Source organism: Myotis myotis, unplaced genomic scaffold, assembly GCF_014108235.1.
Source record: "Myotis myotis isolate mMyoMyo1 unplaced genomic scaffold, mMyoMyo1.p scaffold_m19_p_3, whole genome shotgun sequence".
NCBI classification, from domain to species: Eukaryota; Metazoa; Chordata; class Mammalia; order Chiroptera; family Vespertilionidae; genus Myotis; species Myotis myotis.
In genome coordinates, this window is record NW_023416335.1 from 389,745 (window position 1) to 406,474 (window position 16,730).

A 16,730-nucleotide genomic window follows, 5' to 3' on the forward strand; every position below is an offset into this window, starting at 1 on the left:
GTGGAGCCGGAATGGCCCAGGCTGCTTATGGCGACAGCCCCTCCACTGCATCTGCACGAGGGGACCTGTTTACTAGACGACACGCAAAGGGGCACCTGGAAGGGGCAGGTGCCGGGGACGTGTCAGCCACGGAGTGTGCACTGCGCTCCAAGCCTCTGCGCTCGGCCTGGGAAGCTCCGTGGCCAGGGGCGTGGATGAATCCTCCACGGAGGCCCTTCTAGCTCACAGCTCTGTGATTTCAAGTACATAAGCCACACCCTCCCTCACACAAGCCGGCGAGGGAACCGAACTGTCCCTCAGGAGGGCTGGCACCACGTGGTGCTGTGGGAGGCCTGTGCCAGGGGCTGTGCTGTGCAGGCCCTCACTGTCCGCAGGAGTCTCCCACGGACAGACGGACAGACAGACGGCAGGTGTCTGCTGGGCTCCACCCAGCCCTGCCCCCGCCGCAGAGGCAGAAGAGTCCCCGGCGGTCAGAGCCTCAGCCCCAGCACAGCTGGTCCCGTGTGCTGCCTCTTCTCTTCCATGACCCAGTGCCCGAGACGAGGGACATGTGTGGAGGAATGAACGCCCTTGATCCCAGGAGGGCGGGTGCAGGGAGAGGTGTGGAGGGCACACGGCGCCCTCACTGTCCCCTCAGAGCGCTGTCACCGTCCTTGCTGTGCAAACCCTTCCTCAGCTCATCAGACACAACCACAGGGGCGCGAGGCCACATTTCTGCCTCATCCAGTGCCTCAAGCTGCAGGTACCATGGGCCTTGGACCCTGGCGACAGTTTGGATGTGATGGCATGTCTGTCACGTGGGCCATCTTGCTTACAAGCCACACATGTGTGCATCTGCCTCCACACACCTGTGCATCCGCGTCCGCGCAGAGCGAGCAAGTGAGGGGAGTACAGGTCCTGCACGAGCCACAGGCGGGCAAGGGCAGACTGCGCACACACGGAGCCGTGATTTCCTGCTGTCATTTGAGCCGAAAGCACCTAATTTCCTTGCAGGGTGAGCGAGTTCACCACCTCGCCACCTGCGGAGTCAGCCCTTTCCAGTAGCAGCTGGAGCCCACTAACAGGCTCTCTGGTCTCACCCGTCTAAGAACAACTTCATTAACACGAAAGAGTAAGACGAGCATTGCTCTCCAAGCCGGGAGTCTGGAGAAGAGGTCACGACTTCGTGCTAAGGTCGTACCTGCGTCATCTGCAGGTTCTGCAGCTGCTGCTGCCAGGCGAGAATCGTCTCCAAGCGGCAGACCCAGATGTTGATGTTCCCCACCAGCACGGACTTGCCCACGCCTCGGATCAGGATGCAGAGGGTGGAGCTGAGGTCTTGGAGCAGGTCTTTGATCAGCCGAGGGTTCTGGTGGTCGTCGAGCACTGGAACAAAAACAACACGACTGTGCGTGGACAGCTGCCACCTGGGAGAGGGCCGAGCTGCACCCCGATGTAACCAACAGATGAAATGGGGTGCACGCACACAGCCGACTGCACTCAGCCTCAGAAAGGAAGAGACTCCACTCCCGCCACACGGTGCCACATGCTGAGGGAGACAAGCCGGACAGACAGCGGCTGTGGGCTCCCTGTCTGCGGGCGGAGGAGTCGGAGCCTGAGACAGGAGTGGACGGTGGAACCAGAGGTAGGGACGGTGGGAGTGAGTGTCTGGGTCAGTGCTGGCGAACCCTTTGAGCTCGGCGTGTCAGCGTTTTGAAAAACCCTAACGTAACTCTGGTGCCGTGTCACATATAGAAATTTTTTGATATTTGCAACCATAGTAAAACAAAAGACTTATATTTTTATATTTAGTTTATATATTTAAATGCCATTTAACAAAGAAAAATCAACCAAAAAAATGAGTTCGTATGTCACCTCTGACACGCGTGTCATAGGTTCGCCATCACTGGCCTATGGGGACAGAGGCTCAGTTGGGAAGATGAGAATGTTCTGGGGAAGACGGTGGTGGTGATGGTGGCACAACAGAGCGAAAGGACCTAATGGTACCAAACTGTCAGCTGAAGTGAAACTGTTAATTGTACATTGTCTACGTTCTGTCACAATGAACGATGACCTCATTCCCCTGCAACCCCACCTGGTTTCTGAGATACCGCAGATATGATGAGACTTAAGCAGACTTTAGAATGTTTCCTGACCAAGCATTTCTGGCCGAGTCTGCTGTTCGACTTTAAACTGTCAGCCCCCATGTCCCTTGCATTCTGCCGTACAGAGGAACGGTGTTAAAAATGGCTGCACTTAGCCATTCACTCGGATACAGGGTGCCCCCAAATGCACACACACCATGAAAACACAAGGGCAGCGCTTACTCAAACACACTGCATTTTCAAAATGGAGCTATCAGCTGTCAGAGTATGTATACGTTTTTTGGGGACACCCTATACATGCATAAACCCTACTGTGAAATCTAAAGTTCTACCTATTTGTCACTAATCCATCAATACATTCACTAAATTAAAAAGAAATGTGTAGGTTTATTTGATGCTGAAACAACTAAGCCCCAACCCTGATGGTTATGGAAACATTCTGTGGTAAAGTGAGTGTGAACGGCTAGCCACGAAGAGGTGAAATGTCCTTTCACTTATCTTTCTATCTTATGATAGCACAGTGATATATTTCTTGTATTAATGTAATATACTCCTTCCTCTGCAAACGCAACTTTAAAAACATAAACAGCACGTGGACGTGAGAGCCGGAGGCCCTGGCACGGCTGTGCAGCCACGGCCACGCACCGGACGTCACCATTGGACACACACACGGGGTGGGGGTCAGAGAAAACCCCTCTCCTCACACTAACGCTCATTAAGATTCAGACGATGGAAAAGGTCAGTCATCCTCTTACCCTTGTGAACGATTTTATCCAAAATGTTGAAGTAATTCTTTTGTGCCACACCACTCAGTGAGGTTAACTGGGATTTTGCAATTAGCTGCAATAGCTTAAAAGAAAGAGGGAAAAAGCTGAGCATCAATCTCCTCACATGGAAACATACACCACAGTGACGACACGCACAGGACGGACGTGTGCCCCTCAGGGTCCTCGGTGAGAGGTGCCCGTCACGCCACCCCAGGACGTGACGCCGACTGTGCGGTCGCCCCGCACGCCCTCCACGTGCAGACCTGAACCTGTGCCCCAGGCAGGCCTGCTGGCATCTGACCCCTGGACCTGTGCTCAGTCCGTGCTCCGTCTGCTTCCTTGAAGACTCCAATTCGAAGTGTGCAGGGCCTTCTCCTGTCTGTCCTTCCTCCACAGCGCTCTCTTTCCAGTCCTTGTAAACTCAGAGTCACGGTCCTCTCACTTCTGCCCCTCAGACGCTGACCGCTCCCAAGTGCCCGCTCTGACCAGCTCCCTCCAGGTCCTGTCCCGGCTCCAGTCCTCACAGCCTGTCTCCTCCGTCAGTCTTGGCTCGCACTGTCTGTCTGCTCCCAGCTCCCCGCCACCCCCAAACGCTTCCCCAGCCGTCAGGCTTTCACTCCTGACAAGTCTGCTCTCCCCCCTCCCCCCCCGCCACCGGGCAGGTCCTGGTGCCTCACCACCCTGTCCACACCTCTGGCCTCACCCGTCCTGAGGCAGGTGGGTGGGCAGAGCTCCTGCCGAGGCCCCAGGAGGAATGCAGGGTTTTCCCAGCTCCTCCACCCGCCCGCCTGCTCCTCTCTCTCCAGGGAGAGCCGCTGCCCTCCCACAGGGCTCACGCCACCACCTGCCTCTGCAATTCCCCACGTGCTCTGAGCAAGGAATTGAGCTGGGACTTTGCCGGCCTCTCCCTGGGCCACGTGTGGCTGCTGGTGTCGCCCAACCTGCCCTGTGTCTGTGAACACCTCCACTTGCACCATCCTGACAGACTCTGCCCAACCGTGGCTGCTTCTGGCCAGCCTCACGCACTTCAGACTCTGCAGGGACGCCTGCTGCCCAGCCTCTGCCAGTGGACTCTATCCCTCCTCCCTCCTCCCTTCTCTCCTGCCTCCTTGAGGAACCGGTTAGAGACAAGGAATTCAGAGATTAAGCAGCAGCTTTCCTGCTAATGCAGCCGGACTGAGATGTGATGGACGAGTCTGTAGCCAATGGGGCTTCTGGGAACCGACCCACGAGAGACTCACCACCCTGCAGCCTGAGGGACGCAGGCCAGACATGAGGTTCACTGCATCTGACCCCTCAACGGCAAGAGGAAAAGGAGCCGTTCACAGCCCTACTCTCGCCCCGAGAAAAGTGAGGGCAGAGCTGGAGTTACTGTAATGCAGCGATTCTCAGAGTGCTGCCCAGGAACCCCAAGGGGTCCGAGGTCAAAGTCACTTCTCCAGTCACCGAGACACTAGCCACACCAGACAGAGTCGGTTCGGCCGTTCAGGCTCCTGCAGGACGTAGCTTTACAACGAACAGAAACACGGACTGCTTGCTGGACAGGCACAGTTTAGAGTACATGATGTGATCAGCCTAACGCTCAAAGCACCCCTACGAGGCAGTACTATGCTCCCAGGCGACAGATGAGAAGACCGAGGCCCAGGGAGATAAAGAAAATGACCCAAAAGTCACGGGCTCAGAGAGGGGACAGAGGTGGTCACAGGTCTGCACTGTCCGCCCCACCAGGCACCTCCCACCCATCGTGTGCCGGTCAGGGCCTGGTGAGTAGCTTCGAACAGCATCACTGATCTGAAATTTCTTTCTCTCACTTTAAAAAGCTTCTCAATTTTACTGCATCTAGTAAAACAAAGTGACTAAACCCTACAGAAGCAGGATGTTCCTGAAGCCAAGCAGAACCCCCGTCCTAACCTTCTGGCAAACCCTGCAGGCGTTCCTTCTCTGGAGAGCTTGGCGGCCCGACTCTCCTCAGTCCGGGACCCGTGCCTCTGCCTGAAGGTCCCTGGCGCCACCCAGACAGAGTCAGGCTGCCTTAGAGGCGCTTCCCATCCTGGAACTCGTGAAGCAGATGGTCTGTGAGACGGGAGCCCCACCTTCTGGACTGTCCCTCTGGCCCCCCTTCCCTGGGAATGAACACTCCATGGGCCTCACCCCTGTCACCAACTTCCAGTGCTGGCGGAAAGGAAGAATGTTAGTTGGGCCCTGGCCGGTAGCTCAGTGGGTTGGAGCATCTTGCCGATACGCCAAGGTTGCAGGTTCGATCCTCATCAGGCTCATACAAGCAGCACCAATGAATGCATCAGTAAGTGGAACAACAAGTTGATGTTTCTCTCTTTCTCTCTCAAACCAATAAAAAAAGATGCTAACGTTTATATAAATTGAATTGCTGCATAATTTACAGTTTTAGTTTTGTTGGAAGAATTCTTGGTTGCTGCACAGAGCCATACTCCAAGCTGACAGGATAAATACGCTGGAAGCTGAAGAACAATAAAGAGTACTGGGTCCTTGCCGGCCCTGTGAGAATGGCATTTACAATTTCTAAGTGACCTGGATGTTCACTTTCGCTGGCAATGCCATTGACTGAATGAAGGCCTCCACCACCAGGGCGCTCACCCAGCCAGACACGCCCACCACGACCATCGCTCCCGTTGTCTCTCAGACGCGTCAGAGCGGCAGCACTGGGCCTCTGCTGGCTGAGGAGCGTTCCCCTGGCTGTCAGCAGGCCCCACACTGTCGCTTCTCACTCTTTCCTCCTCCATCTTATTGTCAGGGGCATTACCATCATTTCACCCGTACACTTTGTCCCAACACCCTCCGGGGAAAATGACAGGAAATGCCTGGCGTAGCAGCCAACCGCGATGCCTGCACCGACAACAGGTTTTAACTGAATGTGAGCACGCCGTTCTGTGCTGAGGGGCGCGGGAAGGATTGTGTTACAACAAAGAAGGGCGTCCCTCATTTCCAAAGAAAGCTTTCCTGCAGAGGAGGTCCCACAGGTTTAGAAAACAACTGGCAAACCGTGACCGTCTGAGAGCCCCGCTTGCCAGTTCACGCTGCTGGGGCAGTCTGTGGAGCACACTTGATGGTGAAAGTGGGGAGACTGCCCAGCTGGTGCGGCTCAGTGGGTAGAGCATTGGCCTGCAGACTGAAGGGTCCAGGGTTTGATTCCGGTCAAGGGCACATGCCTGGGTTGCAGGCTCAATCACCAATAGAAGGCGTGCAGGAGGCAGCCAACCAATGATTTATCTCATCATCGATGTTTCTATCTCTCCCTCTCCTTTCCTCTCTGAAATCAATAGAAAAAATAAAATATTTTTTAAAAGTGACTCACAAAACAAAGTGTGTAAAGATGGCTCATTCTTCATCCTTCTGTTCAGTCCTGCACGGGGTGCCCGGGGTGAGGATGTGACAATGATCTCGCCACAACTGGGCCCTTCACAAAGCTCAACACAGTCAGCTGCAGCTCCATCAGAAAGGAGCAGAACCCTCAGGACGCCCTGGACTCCAAGGCCACGCCTTTAAGATGTCACGTGACACATGTAAACCACGGGGTTCCACGAGAAGTCTGTAGAACCACGGAGGTCTGAACAGAAGCACTTGTCCGTTGTCAGGCCTGTCTGTCGACTCCCTGGGGGCACACTGTCGCACGTTTGCTACCTCTGTCTCCATCATGCCCAGAGCTCATGCCCACGTAGGCGGAGGGACAGAGCACAGTGCGTCCCACCTGCTCCGTGACTCTGCCTGTGTCACTGTCCTGTCAGATGGCGAGGTGTCAGGTCTCGGGAGAAGCACGTGTGCTGGGAGGGCAAAGCAAGCCTCAGTGAAAAAATCAGAGAGAGGCACCTCCCAGCCCCGCCCGCCGCCCATCGCCTCATGCAGGCACCTGGTCCTGTCTGTTTCTAGCTCCTCTGTGCACCGTGGAGGAAGCTGGTGACGTTGCGGACGTAACACAGTCCTTAGGAGAAAGTTTCAAAACTTCAAATAACCAGACAGTCTGGTCACTGTGTCCTTCCATTGTTTTCATGGCTTCGCTGTTTAAAGGATCCATGAAATGCTCGGAACGCAGGGAGGATCATCTCCAAAAGAAGTACCGTTGGCAACAAACCTCTCGAGAACTCAGGCAGGCGGCCTCCGTGCAGGCCCGGCTGGTGCCAAAGGAGCCCCCGTACACATCCCATGAGGTGCCCGGGAAACCAACGGAGACCAGCCAGTAGGTACGACTACCCCAGGCTTCCAGTGACCTACCTAATCGTGTACTCCCTAACATTTCTTTCTTCTTAGCTGCCAAGAGAACATTTTAATCAAGATAAATATCCTCTAACTGGTACTAAAACCTTAAGCCTAAGCACACAGATACACCTAGATAGGGTTTTCCCCAGGAACAGGGCCTTGCACCCTGCCTGGCAGCCATCCCTGAAAAACGGATCCTCCAGGCAGTGACGTCATGTCACAGCCTCTGAGGATCAACGCTGATCAGAACCCCCGGACAACTGCAGCCCAGCCAGGTGTTTCACGCTCCCATCGCCACAGAGCATCAGGGAATGCGAAGTACCAGAGCAGTTTCCCGGAATCCAACCCGCCTTCCTCGGGAAGAGAAGTTTCGGGTCCACGAGAGAGAAGTGTCTACCTATGTGCTAAACTGAAAATTCTTTATGAGCACAACCACACTGTAATGTCCCCTCTGCCCACCTCCACCCCGCCCTTCCCCCCCAAACCCACCCGCCCTCACGCAGACGTGCTTCAGCTAACTCTCCGTCTTCTCTCACCCAGGCCCTCCCGCCCCACCTCTGACATCTGTATCTGTTCTCGTAGCGTTTCTAGGGGCTGAAAGCCACTGCGAGACGTCTTCCCATCCCGCCTCTTCCCATCCCGCCGCAGCTGCAGGAGCCGTCACTGTCCCCTGCACCAGCAGGAGGCGAAGAAGCCGCAGAGCAGGCCTCTTACACAAACAGGACAGGCGAGGCCTGGCCCAGAGCCCTTTCTGGAAGAGGCTGAGACACAAACCCCGTCCGGCCAGGTGCCAACAGCATAGCAGCCCTGTGAGCTCCCTTTGTCTGAAGTCCCCGTTCCAGGCTCTGCGGTGACACGTGAGGTGGGAAACGCAGGGACCATCAGGTAAACCCGCAGGGAAACGGCTGCTCCCCTGGCACCTCCCTGGCACAGTGCGCGAGCGCACGCATGGCGCGGAGAAACCCAGAAAGCGCAGAGGCCGGCCCGGTCCCACCCGCGCCCGCAGAGCCGGAGCCGGTGCTGAGCAGCACCGAGCCGTCTTCTGAGCCCACTCCTGGGATATTTCTGCACCGCGAGGGAGCGCCGCTTTCTGCAGCGGCCAAGGCATCGAGTGTCCCCGGGAAAGGAAATACTCACTCTGACCACGTAGCTGAACCTGCGCACGTCCTGCACAGCGCTCGAAAAGTCCAGGCGGGTGAAGGCCTCCCCCAGCGTGCAGTAGCCGTGCCGCTGGAAGACAAGCAAACAGTCAGCGCGATGCACGCAAAGCCAACGACGCTCAGTGTGGGCGAGTCTGTGCCAACTGTTTTTTAACCGTCAGCAAAGGACAGTGTCTACCATGACGCAGACACACCCAGGTGAGTGGCGTCAATCACACCGAAGCTGACCTACCATCATGCATCACTGAGGCAGCACAGACAGCCTCACCCCGCAGGCAGGACGACAAAGACGGACCCATCACGCATCTCGCCGATTTCTTTTGTTGGGACACATTTGGGGGGAGGGCCAATGAAGCCTGCAATCATACGATAAGTGGGAATATTCTCGGCTACGACACTGCGAGCACACCCAGCAGGCGGCTGCTGTGAAGGGCCACTATGAACACGACCGCTGAGAATGTGACTGCTCGCAGGAGTCCCGAGGTCTGGACGTTTGCCCAACACACAGGCTGAAGGCAGAGGGGGGAGGGTGGAGGCGGGGCGATGTGACTACGGTGCAGGGCCTGCTCAGCACCCAAACCCCAAAGCTGGAATTAGACCCAGGTCCAAGAGTAAAAAAAATGAACAAAGTCAGTCTTTTATTTTTACTACTTTTTAAAACATATATCTATATATATATTTAATATATATATTAATGATTTCAGAGAGGAAGGGAGATAGAAACATCAATGATGAGAGAGAATCATTGATTGGCTGCCTCCTGCACGCCCCCTACTGGGGGTTGAGCCCACAAGCAGAGCATGTGTCCTTGACCAGGACCAAACCCAGGACCCTTCAGTCCGCAGGCTGATGCTCTATCCATTGAGTCAGTCTTTTAAAGAGCGAAACACCACTCTCTGCATAGATGGTTTTCTCCATGATGCACCTGCATTCCGATTGGTTTGTACATTAGGTGTCACTTTAAAGTCTACCTTCGGTATTTGAAATATGAAGAGTATAGAAAGAGATTTTCAATTCAGAGTCCTGGGACAGACAAACTGGGGGCCAATCACAGAAAACCCCAGGGTGGCAGGGGAGGGTCTAGAAGAGGAGGCTCGCCCTAGCGCAGCTAAGACACATGGGAAGGGCTTGTGGTTTGTGCAAGTCCCAAGAAGAGTCCTACTGGGTGCACAAACCAACAAGATGCATTCACTCACAGCACTCAATACCTATTTTTATGGAGTATGTACTGTATGAAAAGTATTTTCTGGGGGGCTGTGGGGAGCAAAGCCTAGACAGAACCTGAACTTGATTCCAGCTGGTACTTCTCCTCCAATGTCTTCTCAATGAACAGAGCTGTGTGCTGGTGTAGGAGACGCCTGTCCAGGCAGCCCCTTCTCACAACAGCCTCTTCTGTTGGGGGACTTAAATCTGATCCACAGAGCACATCGCCCCGTCTGAACCACATGAGCTCGCCACCTGGTGGGGGCCTGGAGCCATGCAGGCAGGCGCTCAGTGTCTGCGGGCGGCCAGTCGGCCATGTAGACGGGCAGCAGAGATACCTGGTCCATCCAGGTGAGAAGACTGACAGCAGAGTGAGGCCGAGACAGCTGGCGAGAGACGTGCCAGCTCTCAGTCCGTCCCTGCTCCCGCCCTGAGCTGGTCACCCTGTGCTCCTGGGATCAACAGATCCACCGGCACCTGCAGACTCACATAAGTTCTGTTCGGTTGCTTGCGCTGGCCTAAGCTGGTTCTCTTTTCTGCCATCAGTGTGGTAACATAGAGCAAATGAAATCTGAAAGAGTCTTAAGTCAGCTCAAGTTATGTTAGATTCTGCCAAACATTCGTGTAACGGTGCATTAGACTGTATGCGAAGGATCAGTCCCTCCGTACCCACTAACAATGTTAACCGCCACCAAGTAGTCAAATAACGTTCTGTCTCAGAAGCTGGGCCAGTTTCAGGTCACCCACTACTAACGCCTCTGGAACAGGTAACTTACGCCAACGGAATGTATACTAAACAATTACCCCCCAAATCATTCCCCAGTGGCTGCAAAATAAGGCAAGTGCCAAGTTCCTCAGACTGCAAAGCAGGTAAGCTTCCCGGACGGACGCTAAGCAGAGAGAAAGGAAACAGGTGGAAGTGAGTGGACTGTTTCATGGCTCATAGCAACACTTCTCCAACTCGGCAAAGCAAAGGAGGGGAAAGGTTCACTGCTCTTTGCCCAGTCACAGTCAGTTACGACGTCAGGTCAGCTGCCCGGCCTGGGAAAGGAGGGTTAGAGTTCTCCCAGTCCCAGCCCGGCAGGCCCACGCAGCCCCCTGCTAGCAGCAGGGCTCCGGAGGAGCAGCTCTTGGGAGAGCAGGCCCACCCTTGTTCTGTTTATTCAGGTTTGTGCCAGGGGCATCGACCACACACACACACAGACGTCTTCACAGGGTTGATGTTGCAAAAGAAGTAACTTATTTAATGTGAAGTTACATGTTCAACAGGACAAAACATATACGCTTACTCACAACAGAATACTTACTTCTCTTGTGCTTTCTTTGTGGACATAGATCCATTTTTCACGAAAAAAACCTAGAACAGAAATTAACTTTGTTTTTAAAATCTGGGGAATAATTTCAAAACGAAGATTTTCAGGAACTTAAAATAGTTGCATAAGTTAACAAAATTATCTGATATACAGATTGAGATGCCTTTACTTGTTAAATGTGAACAGAATTCTTTGTTTCTTTTTTTCTAAATTTAACTTTATTGATTTCAGAGAGGAAGGGAGAGGGAGAGAGAGATAGAAACATCAATGATGAGAAAGAATCATGGATCGGCTGCCTCCTGCACGCCCACATTGGGGTCAAGCACACAACCCAGACATGTGCCCTGACTGGGAATCGAACCATGACCTTCCGGTTCATAGGTCAATGCTAAACCACTGAGCCACACTGGCTGGGCAAATTCTGTTTCCTAACGTTAGTTTAAGAGGTGCTGAAACACATCTTTACATGAAATATGATTTTCAGACAGTGCCAACTTTTAGTAACTTAGAAGAAAATTAGTTACTAATGACTATAAATACGAAAACATAAAAGTACAATCAATAAAAAGTCCTATTCTTCCGTCCTTGCCTTTAAATTGTATTTGATTCAATTTTTTCATGTAATTGAATCCTAAAGTTTCAAGGGTCATGATAACTCCCCCCCACACAGGGCCCGACCTTCCTCAGCAGACTGACTACACGGGAGCACTCCTCACAACTTACAGAGGCGCTCAGGGCAGAGCAGGGGCGGCACAGGGGAGTGGCTGCCTCCCCCAGGGGCTCACCAGCTCTGACCACCTTTGTGTCTTGCTCCGAAGAGCAGCGCCTCCTGCACAAAAGTCCAAAGTCAAGACGCTTCAGGCTGGGCCTCAGTGCCTGGCAGCAAACTGATGGCGACCACTGTTCAGTCGCTCAGATGTGCGAGCTCTGTAGTGGGTTTGCTACCCTTTGTTTTGTTTCTGCCAATCTTACTAACAAAATGGTTGAGCATTAACCCATGAACCAGGAGGTCATAGTTTGCTTCCCAGTCAGGGCACATGCCCAGGTTTTGAGCTCAATCCCCAGTAGGGGGTGTGCAGGAGGCAGCCAATTAATGATTCTTTCTCATCACTGATGTTTCTATCTCTCCCTCTCCCTTCCTCTCTCCGAAATCAATCTATATATATAAAAAGCCAGCGACCATAATGCCATAACGAACGGTCGCCATGATGCCCACTGCAGCCAGTGAACCAGCCCGATCAGGGGGGCGGGGCCAGCCAGCCAACCTCCTGCAGCCCCTCCCCCCACCCGGCCTCACCCCAGATCTCCCCCGCCCCCCACCCTGATCAGGGGCAGGGCTGGCGGCCAACTACCCATGGCCCCTCCCGCAGGTCACTGATTCCCCAATTGGCCCCCCCACCCCATTCGGGGGCAGAGCCAGCCAGCGCACTGCTCATAGCCCTTCCCCACGGCCAACCCCAACCCCAGTCAGCTCCCACTATCCCGATCAGCCTGCAGCCCCTCTCCCCAGCCAGTTCCGCCCCCAATCGGCCCCCCCACACCAATAGGGAGTGGGGCTGGCAGACCAACCTCCCACGGCCCCTCCCACGGCCACTGACCCCCAATCGACCCCGCCACCCCATTTGGGGGCGGGGCCGGCCGACCCACCATTCACAGCCCCTCCCCAGAGCCACCCCTGCCCCCAATCTGCCCCCTCACCCCAATCAGGGGCAGAGCCTGCTGGCCAATCACCCATGGACACTCCCCCCAGCCGGCCCAGCCCTGATGGGGCCCTGATTGGCGGGTAGGCCGACCAACCACCCACAGTCTCCTCCTCCTGACAGGCCTGGCCCCGATCCGCCCCGATTGGGGGCAAGGCCGGCAGGACCCCACCCGTACACAAATTCGTGCACTGGGCCTCTAGTAAAAGCATATTTTTTAAAAACACAAAAAATGATTGAGCTGCAAAAGCTTTGATCACTAGTCCTGTGGGCAACACTGGAGAAGGGCTATTAAGACCTCTGGGCCGCCTTTCCTGTGCGCGTGTGGAAGTGACTTAGTGTGCCAACATATTCCAGTAAAATATAACATGTTAAACATGATCTTACATTGAGTATTGCTGTCATTTCTAAAATGGTCCTTTTTCCTTTTCTTGGAGGCATATCCATGCTCCTCACTAGTAAATATGTCGTCATCTTCACTATTTAGGATTCTGAAATAAAGATAGATTTTATTAAAACGTATTTATAGGGAGATCTTCATTTGGCTTATCTTTTTAAAAAATGATAGTAAGTATCTGGCTTGCAATTTAGGAGATCAAAATAAAAAACTTGATGAATTCTGAAAGCAAGCTGTTCATTTTCAAAGCGACACATCACAGCTCGGCATTACACAGCTAATGTCTAATGTATTCTTTTTCTTTTGAGAAACCTAAGGCTTATCTCGGTTCTTCTGAGAATGTTAGCCCAGGAGTGCGAGGCATGTTCCATTGTCCCAAGGGTTTTCATGTGCTCATGCGGTTTCAGACTTCAAAATGCTTCAGTAAAACAGGGAGATTACAGCCCTAACCGGTTTGGCTCAGTGGATAGAGCGGTCAGCCTGCGGACTAAAGGATCCCAGGTTCGATTCTGGTCAAGGGCATGTACCTTGGTTGCGGGCACATCCCCAGTGGGGAGTGTGCAGGAGGCAGCTGATCGATGTTTCTCTCTCATCGATGTTTCTAACTCTCTATCCCTCTCCCTACCTCTCTGTAAAAAAATCAATAAATTTTTTTTTTAAGAAAGAAGTGCCTTCCTTTAAAAACAAAACAAAACTGGGAGATTATAAACTAAACTGGAAACACTCTGGGAACGTTAATGTGAAGGGTCATACCCGACAATGACTAATGATTTGCCACATCCCCCGATCCAATGTGAACACTGGCCATAAAGGACCTGTTAGCGCAGATGGACTTCACATATACGGAATTTTCCATGCAAAAGCAAGAGAACATTCTGCTCAAGCACACAGGGAACATTTTCCAGGACAGATCATATGTTGAGCCACAAAACAAGTCTTTAAGAAATTAAGATTGCAATCATATCAAGCGCCCTGGTCAGTGTGCTCAGTGGTTAAAACATCAGTCATGCATAGAAGTGTCCCAGGTTAGATTTCCAAGCACGGGCGCGTACCTGGGTTGTGGGTGTGATCCCCGCCCCAGTCAGGGTGAGTGCTGGAGGCAGCCAATCCAGGTGTCTCTCTCACATGGATGTTCCTGTCTCTCTCTCTCTCGCTCACTCGCTCTTCCCCTCCCTCCTCTTCCCTTACACTCTCTCTAAAGATCAATAGAAAAAATATCCTTGGTTGAGGATTAAAAAAAAGAAGAAATCATATCAAGTACCTTTTCTGACCACGATTTATGAACCTGAAACCAATTACAAGAATAAAACAGGAACATCACAAATATGTGATTACACAACACGCTATTGGACAACCAGTGAGTCAAACAGGAAATCAAAAGAGAAATTATAAAAATACCTTGAGACGAATGAAAATGGAAATACACCAAAACTTACAGGATGCAGCCAAAGCAATTCTAAGAAAGGGTTCCCATGATAAAAGCCTCAACAAGACACAAGAAAGCTTTCAAATGAGCACCTAACTTCACACCTCAAGGAACTAGAAAAAGAAGAACAAAGGAAATGAAGAACAGAGCAAAAATAAACAAAATAGAGATTTAAAAAAATCAATGAAACTAGGAGCTAGTTTTTTAAAAAACATAAAACTGACAAGCATTTAGCTAAGAAAAAAAGACTCAAATAACCAGAAATGAAGGAGACGTCACAACTCAAGCTCCTCACGTACAAAGGACAGAGACCCGATGTGAACAGGCTGGGCAACCTCCAAATGACAGCGTGGGTCCGAAACCCACCACCTGCCCGCTCTGAGCCACCAACCAGAACCGGAGCAGAGGGACTCCCAACCTCCCGACAAAGTCATGTCCAGGGCCAGACGCCTCCTGGCAAATCCCAAACACCGAAGACCGTGGGCCCTGTCGCACTCTCCCAAACACGGGAGCCTCGCCCGCAGGCCAGGCCCAGTCCCCTCCCCGCGACTTCTCCAGGCCCTGGGCTCGGCTCAGCGCAGTCCTCTCTGGCGGCTCCAAGGCGATTTCTCTGAAGCAAATGTTTTCATGCCTTTTCTTTGGTAAAAAAGGCGCTTGCTCATTCTTATCCATGTCATTCCTTTTCACCCTCTCACGGCCCGAAGCCCCTCAAACATTACACACAAGCTACATTTCTCCTGTGCAGAACAGGATCTCTGCTGGAGAAGAACTCTCCCTTCTCCTGCCACACAGGTCAGGACGATGATGCGCCTGCTGGCTTGTCACTGACACAGGCGGCAGGACAGACCTCCGAGTCCAGATGCATCCCCGCGAGCAGGCAGGTACACAAATGCCCTGGGCGTGTGCTGGTCTGACGCCGGTGCCAGCTTTCTAACCACATTTTCCTTCCTAGTCACTGAAGAAGACAATGTAAGGAAGGCATCAGGCTGTCACTGAAAGCCGCACATCCCCCAACAGCCCGCGGGAACACCACCACCGCCGGCAGAGGCGCGTGTCGGAGTAAAGGAGCGGGGACAGGAGCGTCTCCCGGGGCTGAGGCCTCGGAGCACAGTTCTTATTTCCAGGGCTAGTGGGCCCCTGGATTCTCTGACCTGGTGTGACCAGAGACTGTTTTTGCATTTTTGTAAGGGAACCAAAAATGCAGTTTCTTTCCTTTTTTCCTTGGGAGACGCACAATTTAAAAATGTTTGTGTGTTTTCTTAGAGAATCCCACTCTTGGGATATCTTGGGTACGACTAGAGTTGAAGATAATCCTCATGGACTCCCAGGTCTCCGATGACCTCCACTGCTATGCCCAGTGAACCCAGTAACCAAAATAAATCATAAAATATTCACATTCGGACAGGAAGCTGAATGTGAATGAGATGTAAGTAAAAACAATGCAGTGAAGATTTAATAAGTTAAACGCCAAGGGGAAACCCCAGAAGGGTCCTGTTCGGGCAGCGTAGGACACAGTGCACATGGCCTTGCGCCTCTGTGCCATCTCAGCTTCCCAGAGCCCACAGGGAAGGCACTGAATCCCCGGGCAACACTACGGACTCCATAGACAGGACCCCACACTGCGCCGCAAGGCCCCTCCTTCACAAAAACCAAGCCAAACCGCAGACAGAGGCCTTCTGGTGGAATTCCAAAAACACGCCCACCGAAACCTGCCCGCCAGCGCTCCCACAACCACCTGTGCCCGTGGCCCCTGAACCTTCCCTGGACCTGGTCGGGGGACAGAGAGGAGCCTGGCTGGCCGGCCTCACCATGGAAGGTCTTTTCTTTCCTCACAGCACTGGCTTCCACGGTGTCGGGCAGTGACCCTCGCGCGGTAACAATGCAGCGTCCACGTGTGGGAACCAGGCAATGTCCTGGCTCAGACCTGAGCTACATAACGTCCTCCCTCCCACCAGCCTTGGGCGCGGGCAACTCGCAGCCAAACGACAGTGACAGAGCTTTGCAGCGCCTGGAGAGGAAATGAACCCTGGGGGCCGCAGGGCTGTGCGTACATGCTGTGCGGGACGCTGCGCTGGGCGCTCTCTCGGTCCAGGTCCTGCCGCCAGGGCTCACAGCGCTTCCAGCCGTCCTCCGTTTTAACCCAGCTCCATCCGGGAGATCGCCAGTCCTGGCCCAGAAACGGCATCGCTCTGTAAAAACAGTTGATTCACGTTTAAAAGTGAGTAATTGGCAAGTTTCGCTTCACTGAGATCACTTCTCATTAGTCTTTAAAAAGTAAGTGCTTACTTAATATTTAAATGTCTGCACAGGCATTAAGTGCTGGGTGACAGGGGGATAAAGCGGTGGCGATAACAGTGCCTCCACAGCGCTGAGTGACAGGCTGGGATGCGGAGTGGTGGGTTTACTAGCTCCATGCTGCTCAGTCAGGTCACCAGGGGCTGGCTCCCAGC

At 53.1% G+C, this 16,730-nt stretch overlaps 1 protein-coding gene across 14 annotated transcripts in view; it reads right to left on the minus strand.

Annotated features, from left to right (window-relative positions):
• The window catches only part of FBXO25 (F-box protein 25), a 30,649-nt gene that overhangs the window by 5,893 nt on the left and 8,026 nt on the right, over positions 1-16,730 (minus strand). For 8 of the 14 annotated variants that reach the window (XR_004965851.1, XM_036297910.1, XM_036297909.1 and 5 more), the window contains 6 exons: positions 16,332-16,469; positions 12,845-12,948; positions 10,752-10,801; positions 8,474-8,597; positions 8,219-8,311; positions 1,181-1,365 (listed from right to left, as the gene is read on the minus strand). Coding sequence is in view for 13 of the 14 variants with exons in the window: in XM_036297910.1 (XP_036153803.1) it covers positions 1,181-1,365; positions 8,219-8,311; positions 8,474-8,597; positions 10,752-10,801; positions 12,845-12,948; positions 16,332-16,465 (690 nt within the window). In the remaining variant the exon portion in view is untranslated. Of the gene's footprint in view, positions 1-1,180; positions 1,366-2,839; positions 2,934-8,218; positions 8,312-8,473; positions 8,598-10,751; positions 10,802-12,842; positions 12,949-16,331; positions 16,470-16,730 lie in introns of those variants that run through there. The other 6 variants (XM_036297912.1, XM_036297911.1, XM_036297908.1 and 3 more) reach the window with 3 other exon arrangements.